Genomic DNA, 18,582 nt, shown 5'->3' with positions numbered 1-18,582 from the left:
AAAAAAGGTAAGTTTTATAGAAGAAGCAATCAGGGCTTCCCTGGTGGCGCAGTGGTTAAGAATCCACCTGCCAGTGCAGGGGACATGGGTTCAAGCCCTGGTTCGGGAAGATACCACATGCCGCGGAGAAACTAAGCCCGGGTGCCACAACTACTGAGCCTGCGCTCTAGAGCCACAACTACTGAAGCCCGTGCGCCCAGAGCCCATGCTCTGCAACAAGAAAAGCCCCCGCAATGAGAAGCCCACGCACCGCAACGAAGAGTAGCCCCCCGCTCGCCACAACTAGAGAAAGCCCAAGTGCAGCAACAAAGCCCCATTGCAGCCAAAGATAAATAAATAAATAAATATATTAAAAATAAAGAAGCAGCAATCAGGATAAGGTGACTAAGAATAAGCACCAGAGGAAAAAACTAAGCACAGAATTATTTGTTGAAAGGAAGGTTAACAAGCTAAGTGCTTAATTAAAATATATACATATAAGTATACTTGTGTATAAAATGCATATCTAATATAGATAGGATATACAGGCATTTACTCAAAGATGAACTCATTTGAAAATTAACCTGAGATTATTTAGGGAGTTATCTAGTAGTGATCATTTTTCCCCATGTAACTGAAGTTTCTTATATACTGACTTCATTAAATAGGAAAACATCTGTCTTCATTTTACTTTTTTAATGAATAATGTCAAAGAGATGACACTTTGGTTGTACTTTAGAGAAGACAAAAATAATAAGATTATTTACCATGTAAAAAAGTAGATTCACCTATGTGTGGGGAGAAGTATTGTGGCTGGCTTTGTTGGCCAAAATGCTATGCTAACTCTTAGATTAACAGGGATGCAATAATTTAACATTAAAGAGCCTGCAGTTTTCACCCTCCAATGTAAACCTATACAGTTAAGAAGTTTACAATGAAGGATGTATATAAAACTGGATATATATACTTACAAAGGTTCATTTAGATCAAATTTTAATGGAGAGGGGGGTCTTTTTGGTGACTGCCAAAACAAACCTAACAAAATACAAAATACAAAATATTATTTTCAGTGTCAGCAGTCAGTAATAAATTGCATTAAACTTTCTTCTCAACACTGATATATACTTACTGCCATCTTTTAATCGTGTGTCCAGAGGGAAACAGTGAAGAAGCTGAAGAGCCTAAAGAAAAAATTGAATTAAAAAAAAATCACTACTTAATATTAACGGAAGTAAAAAAACCTCAAAAAACAACATACATAAAAAGATATACAGTGAAGTCTTCCAGTCACCAAGTACTCAATCTGCCCATTCTCCTGTCACTGCCCCCCACCCCAACTTGGAATAACCTCTATTGCTATTTTTTATCAACACTTATATAGTCTTTTTTCTTTTTTTTGCATCTATGGCAAACATGAATATAGATTATTTTATCCCTTTTCACAAACGGTGGCATATTTTACATATCATTCTGCTCCTTTCAAAGAGCTAATCCTTAAAACAAGCAAAAAAAAAAACAGTAAAAATGCATAGTATTTTATATTTTGAAATGATATGCTGCTTGAGATTTGCTTCAAAACCATCTAGGGGGAGGGTATATTAGGTGGGATTATAGATGAAATAAGATTTTCTATGAGCTGTTAATTGTTAAACCTGGGTGACAAATATATGAGGAATACATGGAGATTAATTATATGCTATTTTCTCTATTATTTCTGTGGTTGAATTTTTCCATGATAAAAAAAAGTTAAAAAACCCATAGAAGATAAGGACAAAAAAGGGTTCTGTAGATTTTGAAACATGAGGTCATTGATAGTCATGGTAAGAATAATTTCAATAGTCATGGGGAAAGAAGACACATTTACTGGATGAAGACATGGCAACAGTTAGTATAGACCACTTTTCCAAGAAGCAGAGCAAAAAAGGAAGTGAAAAACAGGAATAAGTATAATTTAAAGACTTTAAAAAGATGAGCTTATTTTATATTCCAATAGGTAAGAGCCTAAAGAGAGGGAGAGACTAAACAGAGTGCAGGACACATTCAAGCTTCTGTATGTAACTGGAGTAAGAATAACAGCTAATATTTCACTAAATATTTATGGGATGGACCAGGTTCTATGCTAAAGACTTTGCACGTATTAACTCATTTGATCCTCACCACTATGCTATGAGTCAGGCACCAATTTATTACTCCCATTTTACAATGAGGAAACAGACAAAATGTGATTATTAGATACATATGGGGAAGGCAAAATTCCAACAAAATTTCTGATGGAATCTCTATTCTCTCAGTCTCTTGCTTTACTCTGAACAACAAACTTCTTTATGATTACTGATTAAATGTATTCCTTCTTCTCTAGAAGGAACCCCTATTTTATTAAAACCCATTTTGTACACAGAAAGACAAGGATTAGTTAAATGTATAACTGACAAGCCAATGGGTGGAGTTTAAATGCATTCTTTAATCAGTAACATTCAGGGAGAAATTAGTTGTGTGCCCGTCACTTGTTCTCAGTTAACGTACTAATTTCTGAAAAGCTTCCTGAAAGAAAGAGTACACATTTTCAGGTCAATGAAATTAATTTCATAGTAATTAAATGAGCCAAGTTTAGACTTTTTCTTAATGTTTTATAATGTATACTTACCTTATGGTTAAAATATTTTTCAAACTTTAATCTTGCTAATTCTACACAGTGGGACCAATTTCTAGGTCTTCTGCTAAGTAACTTAATAACTTGAAAACAGCCCTCTAAACTTTGTCCAGTTTGTATCTTCTAGAATGAGAGGAAAAAAGAAAACAAAGCAAATACATGTCCAATTAATCACACAAACACACATGCACATATTCCCAGGAAATGTCAGCCAAAGTTTGAAGTGCCAGCTCATGTGTCTTATGATTTTATTATTTTCACCTCAAGCTCCCTGTCCCCGTCTTTCTACTTTCCCTCTTTCTTTTCTTTTCTGGAGGGGAAATGGGAAAAGACAGTATGTAAAATGTTAACTCTAAAGTTTCTTATCTCCCAAGTTATCCTCATGTCTTGCTAGTGGTAAGTTAGTACTATGTATGTACTTACTATACGAAGTGCTATGAATAATATTTTACACTAAAAAGCTGGCCTTTTTAGTGTAGGATTAAAGGAAAGTGAAAAAACAGCTTTGAAGTTGCCCTCACCATGAGACTAATAAATCTGAGACCATTCCTACTCCTGAAATTTTCACTAAAACTTACTTCAGTTTTTTCCAAAGAGCTTAACAATCTGTTTTATTATTTGTAGCTCTCTTATCATTTATCAAATCCTTATCAGGTTGAACCATATGAATTGCTGTTCTGTGAGTCAAACATGGTAAAATATTTGCAACTCCATATAGTTTGACCAAATTAAAAATGAAGGGTTATTTGTGACCTGCTAACTTCGAGATTCCTCATATACTTACTATATACAATATTAATGTATAATCTCTGTTTAAGGAGGTAAACTATTTATAGGCAACCTGAAAATAAGATTACACTGACATAAAGTGTTGGGGTTAGCAGATGCAAACTACTATATACAGAATGGATAAACGACAAGGTTCTACTGTATAAGACAAGGAACTAAATTCAAAATCCTGTGATAAACCATAATGGAAAATAATATGAAAAAGAATGTATATACATATAACTGAATCATTTTGCTGTACAGCAGAAATTACCACAACATTGGAAATCAACTACACAATTAAAAAAAAAAGTGTATTGTTTTTTACCTTTAAGACTTCTTCTGCAGATGGATAGGTTTGCCAAAATTTGTTAAACAACGAAGGCTTGTAGGAAAAGGAACTTTCAAACTATAAGGGAAAAGAGGGAAACACATTACAAATAAAAGTATGTTTATAAGTTGGAAATATCTGATGAATTGGGCAATTGGGATTGACATGTATACACTGATGTGTATAACATTGATGACTAATAAGAACCTGCTGTAGAAAAAAATAAAATAAAATACAAAAATTAAAAAAAAGAGTTGAATATATCATCTTTTCTACTTCGAAGAAAAATTTCTTAAAAAATATCTTTATTACCTTATCTCTTGCCCATTGTATAGTGTGTTCAATAGCAGCTGGAAAGGACTTTAGGGTACAAAATGGTATTTCTTCTTCTGGGGGATCCCGCTATTTTATAAAATATGACAACAGTTAAGAGAAGCAATGACAATTTTTTATGGAATGAATTTACTTGAGTGTTTTAAGACCATTAAAAAACAAAATTCAAAAATAAAACAAATCCAACATTTTTTATCTTCTTTCTCCTACACATTAAGAGGAAAAGTTTACTCTTTTGACACTTAACCCACGTGTTTACAGAAATGTAACAACAAACACAAATTCTATTGTCACTTATTATCTGTGCACTCCTTTGGTACCATGTAGTACTCATATAGCAGACTATCATATATAATTACCTTTTTTTGTTTTCTCCAAGTATCAAGGTGACATTTAACACTTTAAATATTCTGCATTTTGAAAAATAATTCAAGAATTCCCAATATAGTGCCCACATACCGTTTCTTTCTCCAGGCAGAAAAAAATATTTGTAAGCAGGAATCATATGTTCTTGATGCTTGGTATAGTTTCTTGCAGAAATTGTGTATTAAATAAATGGCAAATGTCTATGTTGTGTCATATGAAAAAGTACCATTGAAGAAATCCATATTCTCTTAAAGGGTACATTTGGTACATTTAGTCTTATTGGCTTACCCAATCTAAAACAACTCACTTTGTCTCTTTTTACTTAGAGATTTTATTTTAGTGTGTTGATCTATAAAATACCACGGAATATTTTATAAACCAAAAAGGAAAGCCAGATGGAGTATTCAATTCTAGTTTTTCTGAGTATGAAGTTAGAGAATATACATATCGGAGAAGGGGAAGATGTGGTAGAATGAGAGAATCAAGGGAACTTTCGGAATTTTGTAACATCCCCTACTTTGAAAATCTTCTAGTATGATCCCAGCATATCACGATTTTCTCCACCTAATTTCCTTCAAATCAAACTTATCAATTTTGTCTATTATAGTGTTTTCACTACATAAACTTCTGATTGCATGAGAGTAAAGGGGAAAACAAATTTTATTAAAATTTAAAAAATTTTCTAAACCAAACATATCCATTAAATAAAGGGATATTTATGCTTGTAAAATAATATTCTTCTTTCAATTTTACAACTTGGGTTGACCTTTTTTAAAAAATTTTAAAAATTAATTAATTAATTTATTTTTTGCGGTACATGGGCCTCTCACTGTTGTGGTCTCTCCCATTGCGGAGCACAGGCTCTGGACGCGCAGGCTCAGCGGCCATGGCTCACGGGCCCAGCCGCTCTGCGGCACGTGGGATCTTCCCGGACCGGGGCAAGAACCCGTGTCCCCTGCATCGGCAGGCAGACTCTCAACCACTGCACCACCAGGGAAGCCCGACCTTTTTTTTTTTTTTAAATCCCCAAGCCTACATTTCTTAGACCAGTGATTTTCAAAGTTGGCAGTATCGCAAAATCACTCGTGGCAGTTAAAAAAAAAAGTTACACCTATATCATTTGTATAAAATATATTGTTACAAATGGCTTGGTCCCTCATATGGAGAAACCGAGTCTTCAGTAAGATTTTGGGTGGGTCACCAGTTCAAAGGTTGCTAAAAACTAATCAAGCAGCTCTGAGAAACAAACAGTAAACACAAGAATAATATTCCAGAAAGACCGGAAACAAAATTTTGATGATTAAAAAAATAAGTTCAGCTACATTTAAAAAAATGTCTATACACATATGCACAGACATCATTGGCGGATCAAAAACAGAAGGGATTAGGAACGCTAAACCAAATTTGCTGACTAATGAAGAGAAATAAACCGTGAGATATAAAAATGATGAGATATAAAGAAGAGATATTTACTTTAAAAAAGTGGTTCACTTACATGACTATTATAGGATTCAGTTAAATGAGGTACAATAACTTCAGTGTGTCCCTTAGTGCCCATTGTTCCAGAATCTAAGAGGGGCCGTAGATTTGCTAAGCAACGGCTATGTGAAAAGAAAATAGGTAATAAACATAAAAGTGAGCAGTAACAATGTAAGCAGAGGACAACTTACCAATTTCTACTGACCATTTCATATGTTGATCACTTCTTGGATATAACACTTTAGGAAACAGATACATGACCACCAAACAACCCATTTATTATTACCATCCTCTTCCTCCCACAAACTTTGTTGCTCACTCTAGCAATTTTTGTCTCTACCTTCCATTCCCAAAGTTTGGTAGTTTTAGAACAAGACATATTACGTTTATCTTGTTCTAAAACTCCTACACAGAATGGATAAACAACAAGGTCCTAATGTGTAGCACCGGGAACTATATTCAATATCCTGTGATAAACCATAATGGAAAAGAATATAAAAAAAGAATGTCTCTATGTGTATAACTGAGTCACTGCTGTACAGCAGAGATTGCCACAACACTGTAAATCAACTACACTTCAATAAGAAAACAGAAAAAACAAACTCCTATCAAATTTTGGGCTTCAACTTTTTTTCCTCTGGGTTAACTCTTAATTAATGTGTTACCCTTTCTTTTCTTGTTTTCTATTTCTTCTTTGGTTTATTTTCCGACTATAAGTTCTACCTCACTATATCTTTTCAACATTTTCTTCATCCCAAACCTTCTTTCTCAATACTTATGATGCCTATATTCAACACACTTTATTTAATTTCTTAAAGTTTCTTTTTTGGCTTTCTCTGCACAAGTTTACAAACTTTCCACTGTACTCTCAACTGGTAAATTTTCCTGCTAATAAATCTGCTCTAGCACCCTAACATTAGAGAGTCATACAAAGATATAAGAAAGATTATGTAAGGTGTATACATCATAGTCATTTATTCATCTACTTATTTAACAAATATTTACTGAATGACACCATGTATTGGGCACTGAGGACAGAGTGATGGGAAAATAAATAATAACTGAATAAATGATTTAATGAGGAAACAAATATTAAATAAATGTGCATGTCAATAAAAAATAAGTGCTATGAAGGAAAAATGAGTGCTGTGAAAGATTATCTTAGGAGGATCTAATTTAGAATTCAGGGGTTAAAGAAAGTCTGTTTGAATAAAGACATTTAGGCTGAAACTGAAAGGATGAGAGAAAAAACTAAAGGAAGTGAAGAATAAGTAGGCAGATTTGGGGTCAGGAGCTTTAGAACAAGATAAACATAATTTCCTGAGGTTGAAGGAGATCATGTACAAGTCCCTGAGGTGAAAAGTGTTAGATGCCCCCACTGTATAGAACTGAAAGAAAGAATGTGTGGCTAGAATAAGGGGAGCCAGGGAGAAATAGTAAATTTTAAGCTGGAGTGGTGGACAGGTGGCAGATACTCTATGAAAAACATTTAGGCCATTTTAAAGATTTTTAATTTTATCCTGTCTCTAATGGGAAATCATCAAAAGGCTTGGGTTCGAGAACTATAATAGGAACATAAAGAATAATCAGAAACTTCAGTAACTTTTCAATAAATAGGTGTGAGAAATGAAGTGAAAACAAAAGAAAGACGATTTCTATGAACCTGAATTTCAAGAACATACCTGTCTACGTATCTCCTGGCTTCCACATTATCTAATGCTGTAATAATTATATCCTGCTTAGTATAGAACTCATCATTGTAAATCACCTCGGTGGCTGGACATACTTTGTTCAAGTGTGCATCTATCTTTAATTGAGGATTTATTTTCAGGGTTGCATCAGCAGCAGTATAACTTTTAGGTTTCTAAACAAATAACATATAAAAACAGAAGAAATAAATGGTAAACAGGAAAAATAGACCATGACTGAACTTAAAACATTTTTTATATGAAGAATAATGTAATGAGACCAGTTTTCATTTTTAATTTGTGGATATTACATTCACTGTGGTCATGCTGCATTTAGTAATGCACATTAGAATTAATAATTCATACATTATTAATAAAAATGTAAACAACTTCTATTTTACAGCTAAGTGTTCTGTAATTCTTAAAATATTAGTTAAAAGTCTAATTAAAAGTACATTTTTCCCTAGTAATGAGGTTTGAGTCAAGTAAGTGCCTAGAAAAAAAATGAGAACACATTCAGTACAATATTAGAAATCCAAGTTCTATAGAATATGAACTCTCAGAGGTATGGTAACCTAATATCGATATTTTGGTACTAAAATGTTTAAAAAATTTTACCATTTCTGGATGGAAATAAAAAATTACTATATATGTTTCAGTTTTATAAAAAGAGTACCCTTTCTTTTCTTTCAGAGTTAGTGATCATTTTTAAATCACTGGTGTCCTTTCAGGTGCTATCATAGTTTATTTGGGAGGACTGGCTCTGACACTAAGTATCTATAGATCATTCAGCTTGAACGAATGCATCTAGTTTTAATGGTATCTGTCTCTTCTCATATTGTTAGACGGACATGTTTTTACTTCTCAGTGCTATTAGCATTCATACATACAAACTGTAAACTTTGTTAGAAGTGTAAAACAAACAGGCTTTAATAGTTCTTTTATAAGTAAAATGCACAAAGGTCTGTGAATGAATCTTATCACATAAATTTTAGTTCATGGGAGACCCTGTTACTTAGTTCTTTGTATTTGGATAGGTGAGGTCATTTGGTTAACTATGCCACTATATAACTATATAAAAGTATGCTTTAATTACTTTCCTGTTCATGACATTTCTTAGTTTACTAAGATTCTCAATGAGTTGTAGAACAACAAAGTGAAAAAAATTTCTAAAGAGCAAATTTGCTTGACTGACTAAATTGTTTCTTTTACTGACTTAAATATTTTGACCTCCATAAAAAAGACTGAAAATAAGCATTATTTTATAATAAAAAGGGATGTTAAATAATCAAACAAGATCAAAAGAGCAAAAAATTCTCAAACTTTACCTGTTTTGTAATAAAGGTTAATAAAAAAGACAGTGCCAAATTTGTCATCTATAAAAACTTCAAATTAGGGAAGCTGTTTTTATATCCTAAGATGTTTCTAAAATTACATAGATACATCTTGATTATAAAATGAAAAAAATACTGCCCATCATTCACAACTCAGATTTTAACACCCAAAATCAATGCAAAAACTAATTTTTATATTAAAAAATAATTACATATTTTCTCTATTGTCATTCCCATTATTTGATAATTTGAGAGATTCTAATAAAATAAAGAAGATACTATGCTTGTTAAAGCTCCATTTTCTATTTATAAAAAGGAAACTCTCTTCTTTTTTGTATAACATAATAGATGATTCAAATTTGAAACAGTATAACAACACACCTGTATGTGATGAGGACGAAATAGAAACTGTCTATTCAAGTTGGATTTTTCTATCAAGTCAGGATCTGTTACTGTAACCTAATACCAAGGAAAAAAATGGCTGAAATTACATAAGAGATAAATTTAAATCTACTTTGTTTTTCTCTGAATGACTAAAACAACTCCCACAAGTTATTCTAAATTAATTTGGCTGGTAAAAGTTATAATACAAATACTCCAAAACTGGTTACCAATACTACTGTTTTTATACTTATATTTAATGATAATGTTTAGCATACGAACACGTCAAACAAAACAGCTGAAACCAACTGCAACTCCTACTCAAAACTTGTTTTTAACTATTCATAACAAAATAAAGGTTTAACATCACTATCACATTTTAGAACCGTAATGGATTAGCCATAGAGGAGTTAGCTCTTCTTTCTACACATATTTATTCTCAATCTCAATTGATTGGGAAAGAAAGCCTGCATGTTTCAATTTGAAAGCTCTTGCTAAAGCAGAGGTCTACAAACTACAGTGCAGGCAGGCTGCCTGTTTTTGTAAATAAATTTTACTGAACACTGTCACGCCACTTTATGGCTGTTTTCATACTGCAATGGCAGAGCTCAGCAGCTGTGACAGAGCCTTAAGATTCACAAGCCTAGAACAGTTACAGTCTGGTTAAGAAAAAGTTTGCAGACCCCCATTCTAAAGGATGAAAGATTAAACAGATCCAAGATAATCTAAAAAGTACTCATAATGCATTTGCCACTTAAGCTAGTATTTGTAAAAGATTTCACTAGAAGCAGTATTCTCAGAGTGTGTTCCAGCTGTTACATGTTGATTTGTATTCCCAAACACATTCACTTTCTTTTAGCTGGCATTTCAGATATATATATATATAGATATGTGTATATATATATATATATATATATTTTGTTTGTTTTGTTTTCAACAGTTCTTTTTAATTACGTGTTAGAGGGTATCTCTTTGAAATGGGGGGAAAAAAAAGCACAGAAAATGTCCTTTAAGAAAAAGCTTAATCAATGTATACTTATTGTGATTACTGATTAAAAAGCTTTTTCTTCTACCTCCCCCAACCCTACTTTTTATCCACTTTTTTTTGTTTGTTCTTCTACTGGATTGATCAAGTATTCTTGATTCTAATCCTCCCTCAATGCCCCTGTCAACCCCTCACTGACCTGATTTGGAAGTTAAATCTCTATTTTTATGTGGTGATATTCAAAATTTTAACATGTACATGTGACTTAAGATCTAAAATTAAAATCTCCATCTTCCTCCTGAACAACTGGAGGATATTTGAACTCTCCCTTCTGTTTTCCATATCAATGAATATTTTACTTATTCTTAACCAGCCCACCCCCAAACTGGTCAATATTTTAGGTTATTAAAGGTTTTAAAAATTAATGCTTATTTAAATCTAAGAATGTTGATAAATGCCTCTACTTACCCTTGCTTCACACATTGCCTGTATTAATCCATAGTTCTTTCAGTGAGAATAAGCAGTAATCTTTCATCATTTTACTAGTCAATTATCTTTTTTTTTTTTTCCTCTTAACAGATAATTTAGCTGGGTATAGAAATCTAGGTTGATAATCCCTTGCACTATAAAGATATGCTTCTCTATCTTCAGGTGTGCATTTATTGCTGATGAGAAGTCTACTAAGTAATCTCTCTTTTTATCTTTGCTTTTGATTTGTTTGGTATTAGTTTACCTTTTCAATCTGAACACACTTGTCTCTTCAACTCTGGAAACTTGTCATTATCCTTGGTATATATTACTTCTTCTCCCTTATCTTTACTCTCTCTGGAAATTCTACTACACTTATGTTGGACCATGCAAATGTATCCTCTTTCATTTTAAAAAAAAAAGAATCTTTCTATACTATATTTTGGGTATTTATCTTCTTTTCATCAATTCTCACTTCAGCTATATTGGAATTTTAAGTTCACTGATTATACAAAAATTCTTCCTTGGCTTTTTGTGAAAATTCCAGTGCCTTTTCCCCTCATGTTTCCATTCCTCTTTCTATGTCTTTGGTCATTTTTAACTTTACAGTTTGTTCTATTATCTGTAGCACTCCTATTATCTATAGTTCTTAGAGAGTTAATTCTTCTATTTTCATTGGCTGATTCTTCCAGGTGGTACCTTTTTCTAGTAGACTGTCATTTTTCATTGTGAATTGTCTTGAATGGATGTTGATTTCTCTGCATAATCCTATGTACTCTCAGTGTGTAAGTACCACCATGATGTGGTTTTGCATTTGTTTTAATCAGAGGTTTCAATGGCCCTAAATTTGTTATATTCATTTCTCTTCTTGAAGTTTTTATATGGTATAATTTTGGACCCCATACACCAGTGTGGTGCAGCTCTGAGTTATGATTTCTTACAAATGACTTTCTTTCTAGTTAATGTATTGGACATATATTTAAGACAGAAACACTTATGAGTCACCACAGCTTTTAGCTCGGGAATTAATTTCCCTCTTGGTTCCTGGAACCTGGGGCTTTCTCTTTCCTTCCTTCCTGGAACCTGGGGCTTTCTCTTTCCTTCCTTCTAGTTAGTTTGGCTACATATGTAAACACTTTAAAAAAGAATAATTTATACAGCAAGACTATGCATTTGCAGTAGGCTAGAAATCTGTCCACATTAACTTACCTTGTTTTGTTACCTGAAGTAAGTAGGTTTATTTACTATAGTTCTTTTCCTGACTTTTATATGCTGATATGTATTATGAAGTTCCAAGGAGTAAAGTAGGTGATATCCAAACTTGTGTAACCAAGGATTTTTTTTTTAAGAAATACTTTAAAAACTACCAGAACTAATAGTCATTTGTGGAACACAATTTAGGAAATGCTGAGCAGGAATAATATAACTGTAGGACATCTGCCTGTAACTGTGAGAGTAAGTTTAATAAACTATAAAATGTGAACTATTAAATAAATTTTAGTCATTTAATTACTATTAGTCACCATGATAAATCTATGACGTCACCACTGTAGTGTACATCTTAAAGGCAAACAGCATCAATGAAATACATTTTTATTTAAATATATGACATGGCTTTCCAGTTAACTGACATTTATCATCTTAAGAATTCATACTGTATACCAAAGTTTACACTACTCACTCTTCGATACTCACCAATTGAAACAATATCTGAGTACTCTGCAACTTTCTAATGTTAGCTTCTCCCATCTTAAATATTTATTTAATAACAAGTAGTATCTAATAGAAATAACAGTATTAATGTGCTTTATTGTTTCAAAAGCCCTTTCACATTTGATCTTCATAATTACATTATGAGGCAGGTAGTACAGATAACAGTTTCACAATACTAAAGAAAGAAACTGAGGAGCAGAGAACTCAAGTTATTTGTCACAAGGTCACATAAATTTTGAAAAATGGTCAGGGTATATTTAGAATCTTCCAATTTCTAGCCTAGTGGCCCTATTCTCAAAAACCAATACTTCAGATCCATGCAGTCAAATATGATTCAAAACTGGGCAGCAAAAGAAATATAAACTTTTAACTCTCAAGGATTTATATCTTACCATTCCCTTCTCTTTGCCTGTGCCAACACCTAGCAAAGCAAAATTTTTTAACATTTCACAGCCTATGGCTCCACATCCTACCTATGGAGAAGAAAAATAAAAGGTATCAGATTAAATAAAATTAAAACATCTACTTACTAAAGAGCAATTTCATCTTAAGTTTCTTCAAATGCTGTTACAATAAATACATACTTTTAAAAATAATTTGAACTTTTAAAGTAACTTAAAAATCATTTTACTTTAAAATATTTAATGGTTCATGATATCATTATAAGTGTCTCAATTAAAAAAATGTATAAATCATAAAAGGAAAAGCATAATATTTATAATTCCTTTAAAAAGAAGACATTTTAATATTCCACACAAAAGCCAAAGTTTGAACTCAGTTTTTATATAAGATGGAAACAAACAGCATGAAACAGTACAACATTACAATTAAAAAGATTACTTGTTTATAGATAATTTTCTAAACTCATTTGATGAATATAACTATTCTAAGACTTTTAAGTAAAAACTAATAAGAGATTCTACATGCAGGTAAAAGCTCAGGAATACTGCTGATTTTCAAAATATTATTTAAAAAATGAATAATAAAAATCAGTAGTACTTTTAGGACTGATTATAATAATTAAAAAAATAAGTGGCAGGAGAAGTCGTCTTATGCTATTGGGGAGAGCTTCCCTGTCAATGCACTAAGACATTAAAGAAAGACAGATCCACCTACATATTCCTACATTTGGTTAGAAAAAACAAAACAAACCCAAACCCCACAATTTTTAATGTATTTCTAGAAAATCATTTAATGTTCAAAACTATTATACTCGTATTTTAACTTTACATGTACTAATTCTCTAGACGATGGGTTGGCAAACATCTTCTATAAAGGGCCAGACAGTGAATGTTTTCATCTTTGTAAGCGATACGGTCTTTTTCACAACTACTCAGCTCCCCTATTATAGTATGAAAGAAGCCATAGACAATATTTGAATAAATGGGCTTGGCTGTGTTCTCGTGAAACTTTATTTATAAAAACAGGCAGCAGGATGGATTTGGCCTGCAGGTACAGTTTACAAATTCCTGTTTTAAACATTTCCTGAATGTCTACTATGTTAGAAACTGTACTCAAATTTCATTTAATAAATTAACTTGATATACAAGAGCAGTTTGACTGTACTATTTATTCTCATTATTATTCCTACTTACTAAAAAGATATTCAAATTTTGTAGCTTCCGACACAAAGTGTCTCCAATGCAGGCTCGTAAGGCATCATATCTATCTCCTCTGTAAAAAACAATATAAACCAAGAAAATAGAATGGCATAAAAAAACATTATTAAGATTAGTTTCATTGCTGCTAGTACCAATTTAATGAGTTTCTTCCAAACTAATAGATACATTATCTTATTTGAAAGAGAAGAAACTTCATAAAGAAATCAGTTGTTTCTTTTTTCCATTTGACTTAATATTCTAAGTCCAAATGACTTAAGTGAAGGTCACTTTAGTTTATCCGGAAAAAAATTTTTAAGGCAGGGATTTTTAATAAAGGTTTGTAGAGAAGACTATGGTTGGGCTTTGAAGTTGTTAACCCACTTAAATTGAAGGCAGAACTTTGGGTTATGTGTATTTCTGGGAGAATGAATTCATAAGCTTTTATCAGATTCCCAAAGAGATATGTGACCCAAAAGGTAAAGAATGACTGATATAAATAAAAGCTGCAGGTAACAATTGTTTTCATCTAAAATCAGAATGATGTTTTGAAACCTAACCATTCTCATGATATAAATTTAACACTTTATATTCATTATTTATAAGGTGGTAAAGAGATACTGCATTATTATGACACAATCTCTAAGTAGAGAAGAAATGACTGCAGAAGTGAGCTAAGGAGAAAAGACATCTAAAACAAATGCATGTTTACACAAAAACTCTTTTAATCTAGTTGCTCCTTATAAACATACAACTAAGAAAAAAGCAACAAAAAGGTCAGTATTACCGTGGGAGAAATTCTTCACGTTCAGGTTTGCCTAGGGATTCGACAATATCTGCTGCTTCAATATATAACTTAAAGTAGAAGATAAAAACATAACTTACTATGTAGAAAGCTAAATTGCTAGAAAAATTATCTTCTGTAGTTATTTAATGATCATTAAAGAAAACAATGATAAACATGCTGCTTCAGAGTAAAATAATGGATTAAAAAATATAATTGTTTCTTATGCAATAAACATTCCTTACATTCTTTCAATTGAAACAATGGTTAAATCTGGAGGAACTGTAAAAAGATATAATTTGATTCATGTCATTTAGCCATCTTACAGATGATATATTCTATTATTAACAAACAAAAGGAAATTTCACCTCCAAATCTATTTTTTATAACTACATAAAAACTTCTGGAAGCTCATTCAATTTCAGCTACATTTGAATAATTTGTTTACTTTTGATAGGAAAGTACCTAGTCCATATTTAATTTCCAACTTGGAAACTATGTCATCTGTAATTATTACATACACTACAGAGGAAATGGTCTAGGAAGCCACAATTTCAGCATTTAAAATAATATCAAACAGAATTAGTTCAGGTTAATGAAAAAAACCCCTGAGTCTCATTCTCATTTTCATTTTAAGTAACTTATATGGCTAAAAAACGTGAACATGACCATGAACATGAATAAATGGTTATTTATTTAATTATAACATAGAATCTATATTAATAACATAATTTATATTCCCCATGCTGCTAATAGTTATATCTAAACCAGACTTTTACAATTGAACTTGTACACTGTGTTAAAATAAACCAAATAATCCAGCAGCAAAATAACATTAATTAATAGCATCGATAATAAATTTACAAATTTTAATTATTAAAGCTAAATTTAAACTTTTTAAAACATAATAAACAAGATCAATGTTATATTCAAATGTTTAAAATTAAAAAAAAAATAAAGGGCCTGAAGAGTATCCTTTGATACACTTTGCCAATTATTCCTTCTGGTAATAGAAACCAGGGTTTTTCCATCTTGTGATGTTTTTACCCTATATAGTTATCAAACTTTTATCATTCCTATGCTTTCTACCTTTAGAAGTTTATACATAGAAACTAGGGAATCTGAAGATTCATGATGCCAAAAGACTCCATGGAACAGTTCAGGAGTCCTGAAAGCATGTGACTGCTAAACTAACAGTAGTGGAAACTAAATATAAGGATAAGAAAATTCCTTATATATAAGGAATATAAGAGTGATAATTCCTTCACTCTCACAAATGAGGGAAATACATCCTAGAATGCAACTCTGGGTTACATGCCAATAGCCTCAACAAATGATCTTGTCCGTTTCCATTACAGAATTAAGTTTTGGTGGCACATCACATCTGACTCATGCATCAAAAAATATTTTAAGGTTGCTTTTATAATATATTAATTAATACTATGTTATAATTCATAACAGACATTCATTATATGGGTGAATAATTCAACCTTAAGTACAAAAAAAATATTAAAATAGAGAACTAACCCACTGGCATAAAGGAGAAAACTTTCCTGTCACAGCTTTCAATACTTCTTGGCTGGCAACACCTCCTACTGCTGCAGCAAGTGGGGGTAAAAAGCCTTGGGCAGTCCAAGAGAGCCAACGCACAATGTCATAATTTACTTCAGGCTGAAACACAAGCCACGAAAGACAATAATATTAACAGTATTCACATGGTATACTCAAAATTTCAATAAATAATTATACCTTAACTTCTAAAAGAGCTACTCAATTTCCCTAATAGTTTTTAAGTCCTAAAAAAAAGTCCCAATCTCATAATAAAAGATCCAATTCCATGTCAGTTACCTTAAGCGGTATATTTCATTACCAGTACCTGCCCAATTTTGCTTTCTGACTCTTTATGTGACACTAGGGAACAATTTAGAATTAACTGGATTATCTACCGTGATGTCGGACAAACAACCAGAATTTTAAAAAACATGTTTTAATGAAAACTATGGAAAAACCTTGCACCTACATAAATGAAAAAAAAAATGACCCATAAAAAATGATGAGCTATCATTTGTGCTTGAAGTGGCAAATAAAAAGTAAAACTGTAAAAAATGAGGCAATACATTGTTAGAAAAGGCAGTTTAGGAAAAAAATTGAGAGTAATGGCACTTTTGCATACAAATCTAAGAGCCAATCACCACAAAGTTCTCATTATCATACTTAAACTGAAATGATGTTTCTCAAAATAAAATTTATTAGTATTTTTAAGAAAAAAATGGAGAACTGGATTTTGGAGCCATTATTTTAGCACAATTTCTTATTTGTCACAAAGATCTCTTCATGAGCTCTGGCTTCTCTTTCTCTTCCTATTCTTTCAACATCAGTAACTAGAATCTTAACCTAGGATTCAAGGAGGGCTCAATTAATCTCTTGAAATTCTATGTAAAATGTACATTTAGGGGAAGAAGAAAGGCTTTTATTACATTATCAAAGATATCTATGATACAAAAAGAAGTTACTATTTACTCACATTCCACCCACTCCATTTCAATTTTCTATATCTCACTATTTTACAACTATTTAGCACTAAACTCAACTCAGATTACAATTTCATTTAAGATGTGGCATTTCTGAATGCAGAGATATTGGTGGTACTGATAATATTAAAAACAATGACAAGAATGCTAATAGAAGCAGGTAATTTGATTGAGCATCTATTTTGAGTTGTATATTATTAGTCCACATGTAATCTTCAAAATAATCCTAGGAAATATAATTTCTATCATACAAATTAGAAAACTGAGACTTTGAAAGATTAAGTAATTTACTCAAGATTTTACTGCTAGTAAGTGGTCAAACCAGGATCTGAACCCAAAAAGTCCAACTCTCTAGCTCTATTCTTACCATTAGGTTACACTATCTTTCAAGATTTTATATTTTTTAGTAAACAAACATCCAAATCTGGGGAGTTTTTCATCACCCTAGGATAATGACTAAGGCCTATATCTGAATTTCTGCACACGGTCTCCAAAAGATGATACATATCCACAAGAAGAGAAATAAACCAGTGGCAGGGCTTCAGTATTACTAAGAAACAGAAAATATGAACTTCAAATTGCCTGTAAATAGAAAAACAAACACCAAACCCCAAATGAACTATTTCTGGACTTCATATTGCTGCAAGCCTGAACAGAGAGCAGGAAGCGTGTAACCACAGAAAAGAGAATGAAAGGCCTAATGTGACAAAGCACAGTCAAAATCATCCTGAGAAAACAGAAGGCCCATACTAAGTGCAAAAAATACTGAACATGTATGAAGTCTGGCAGATCTCAGCAGTGGCTATGGTGAAAGAACTTCCCTGGGGAGAATGATGTAAATAGAAAGGGGGAGATATCCCTTGACAGAGAAGGCTAAAAAAGGAAGTAAGAGAGGAAGTTAAGTAGGATTTGGCAGAAAGCAAAGAGATCCACAAGATATATCAACACGTATCCACCAAAAAAATGTTTTTAGTTAAAAAAAAAATCACCTATTAAAGAAACTCCTTTTCAGGAAGAGAAGAGGAAGAGGGGCTCTAGAAATAGAAATCTGAAAAAGCACCAAAAACCCTTACCCTGTCCAAAAGCATATACAGAAAAATCAGTTTACCAAACAAAGCAGATGTAAAAAGGAGACAGAAAATTAGAATCAAAACATTTCAGTACTGAAAATTTCTCCCCCAAACTAATTACAAG

The 18,582-nt window shown here is 32.1% G+C and overlaps 1 protein-coding gene across 3 annotated transcripts in view; it reads right to left on the bottom strand.

Annotated features, from left to right (window-relative positions):
* The window catches only part of UBA6 (ubiquitin like modifier activating enzyme 6), an 80,328-nt gene that overhangs the window by 13,711 nt on the left and 48,035 nt on the right, over window positions 1–18,582 (bottom strand). For all 3 annotated transcript variants that reach the window (XM_060012446.1, XM_060012445.1, XM_060012447.1), the window contains 12 exons: window positions 16,385–16,528; window positions 14,861–14,928; window positions 14,071–14,149; window positions 12,868–12,948; window positions 9,310–9,387; window positions 7,589–7,770; window positions 5,923–6,028; window positions 4,041–4,130; window positions 3,726–3,806; window positions 2,624–2,752; window positions 1,109–1,160; window positions 951–1,014 (listed from right to left, as the gene is read on the bottom strand). In XM_060012446.1, coding sequence (XP_059868429.1) covers window positions 951–1,014; window positions 1,109–1,160; window positions 2,624–2,752; window positions 3,726–3,806; window positions 4,041–4,130; window positions 5,923–6,028; window positions 7,589–7,770; window positions 9,310–9,387; window positions 12,868–12,948; window positions 14,071–14,149; window positions 14,861–14,928; window positions 16,385–16,528 — 1,154 coding nt within the window. The remainder of the gene's footprint in view (window positions 1–950; window positions 1,015–1,108; window positions 1,161–2,623; window positions 2,753–3,725; window positions 3,807–4,040; window positions 4,131–5,922; window positions 6,029–7,588; window positions 7,771–9,309; window positions 9,388–12,867; window positions 12,949–14,070; window positions 14,150–14,860; window positions 14,929–16,384; window positions 16,529–18,582) is intronic.

The sequence above is a fragment of the Delphinus delphis genome, chromosome 5 (assembly GCF_949987515.2).
Source record: "Delphinus delphis chromosome 5, mDelDel1.2, whole genome shotgun sequence".
NCBI lineage: Eukaryota > Metazoa > Chordata > Mammalia > Artiodactyla > Delphinidae > Delphinus > Delphinus delphis.
Note: the sequence above shows the minus strand (reverse complement) of the source record. Positions and strands in the feature narration are given on the sequence as shown.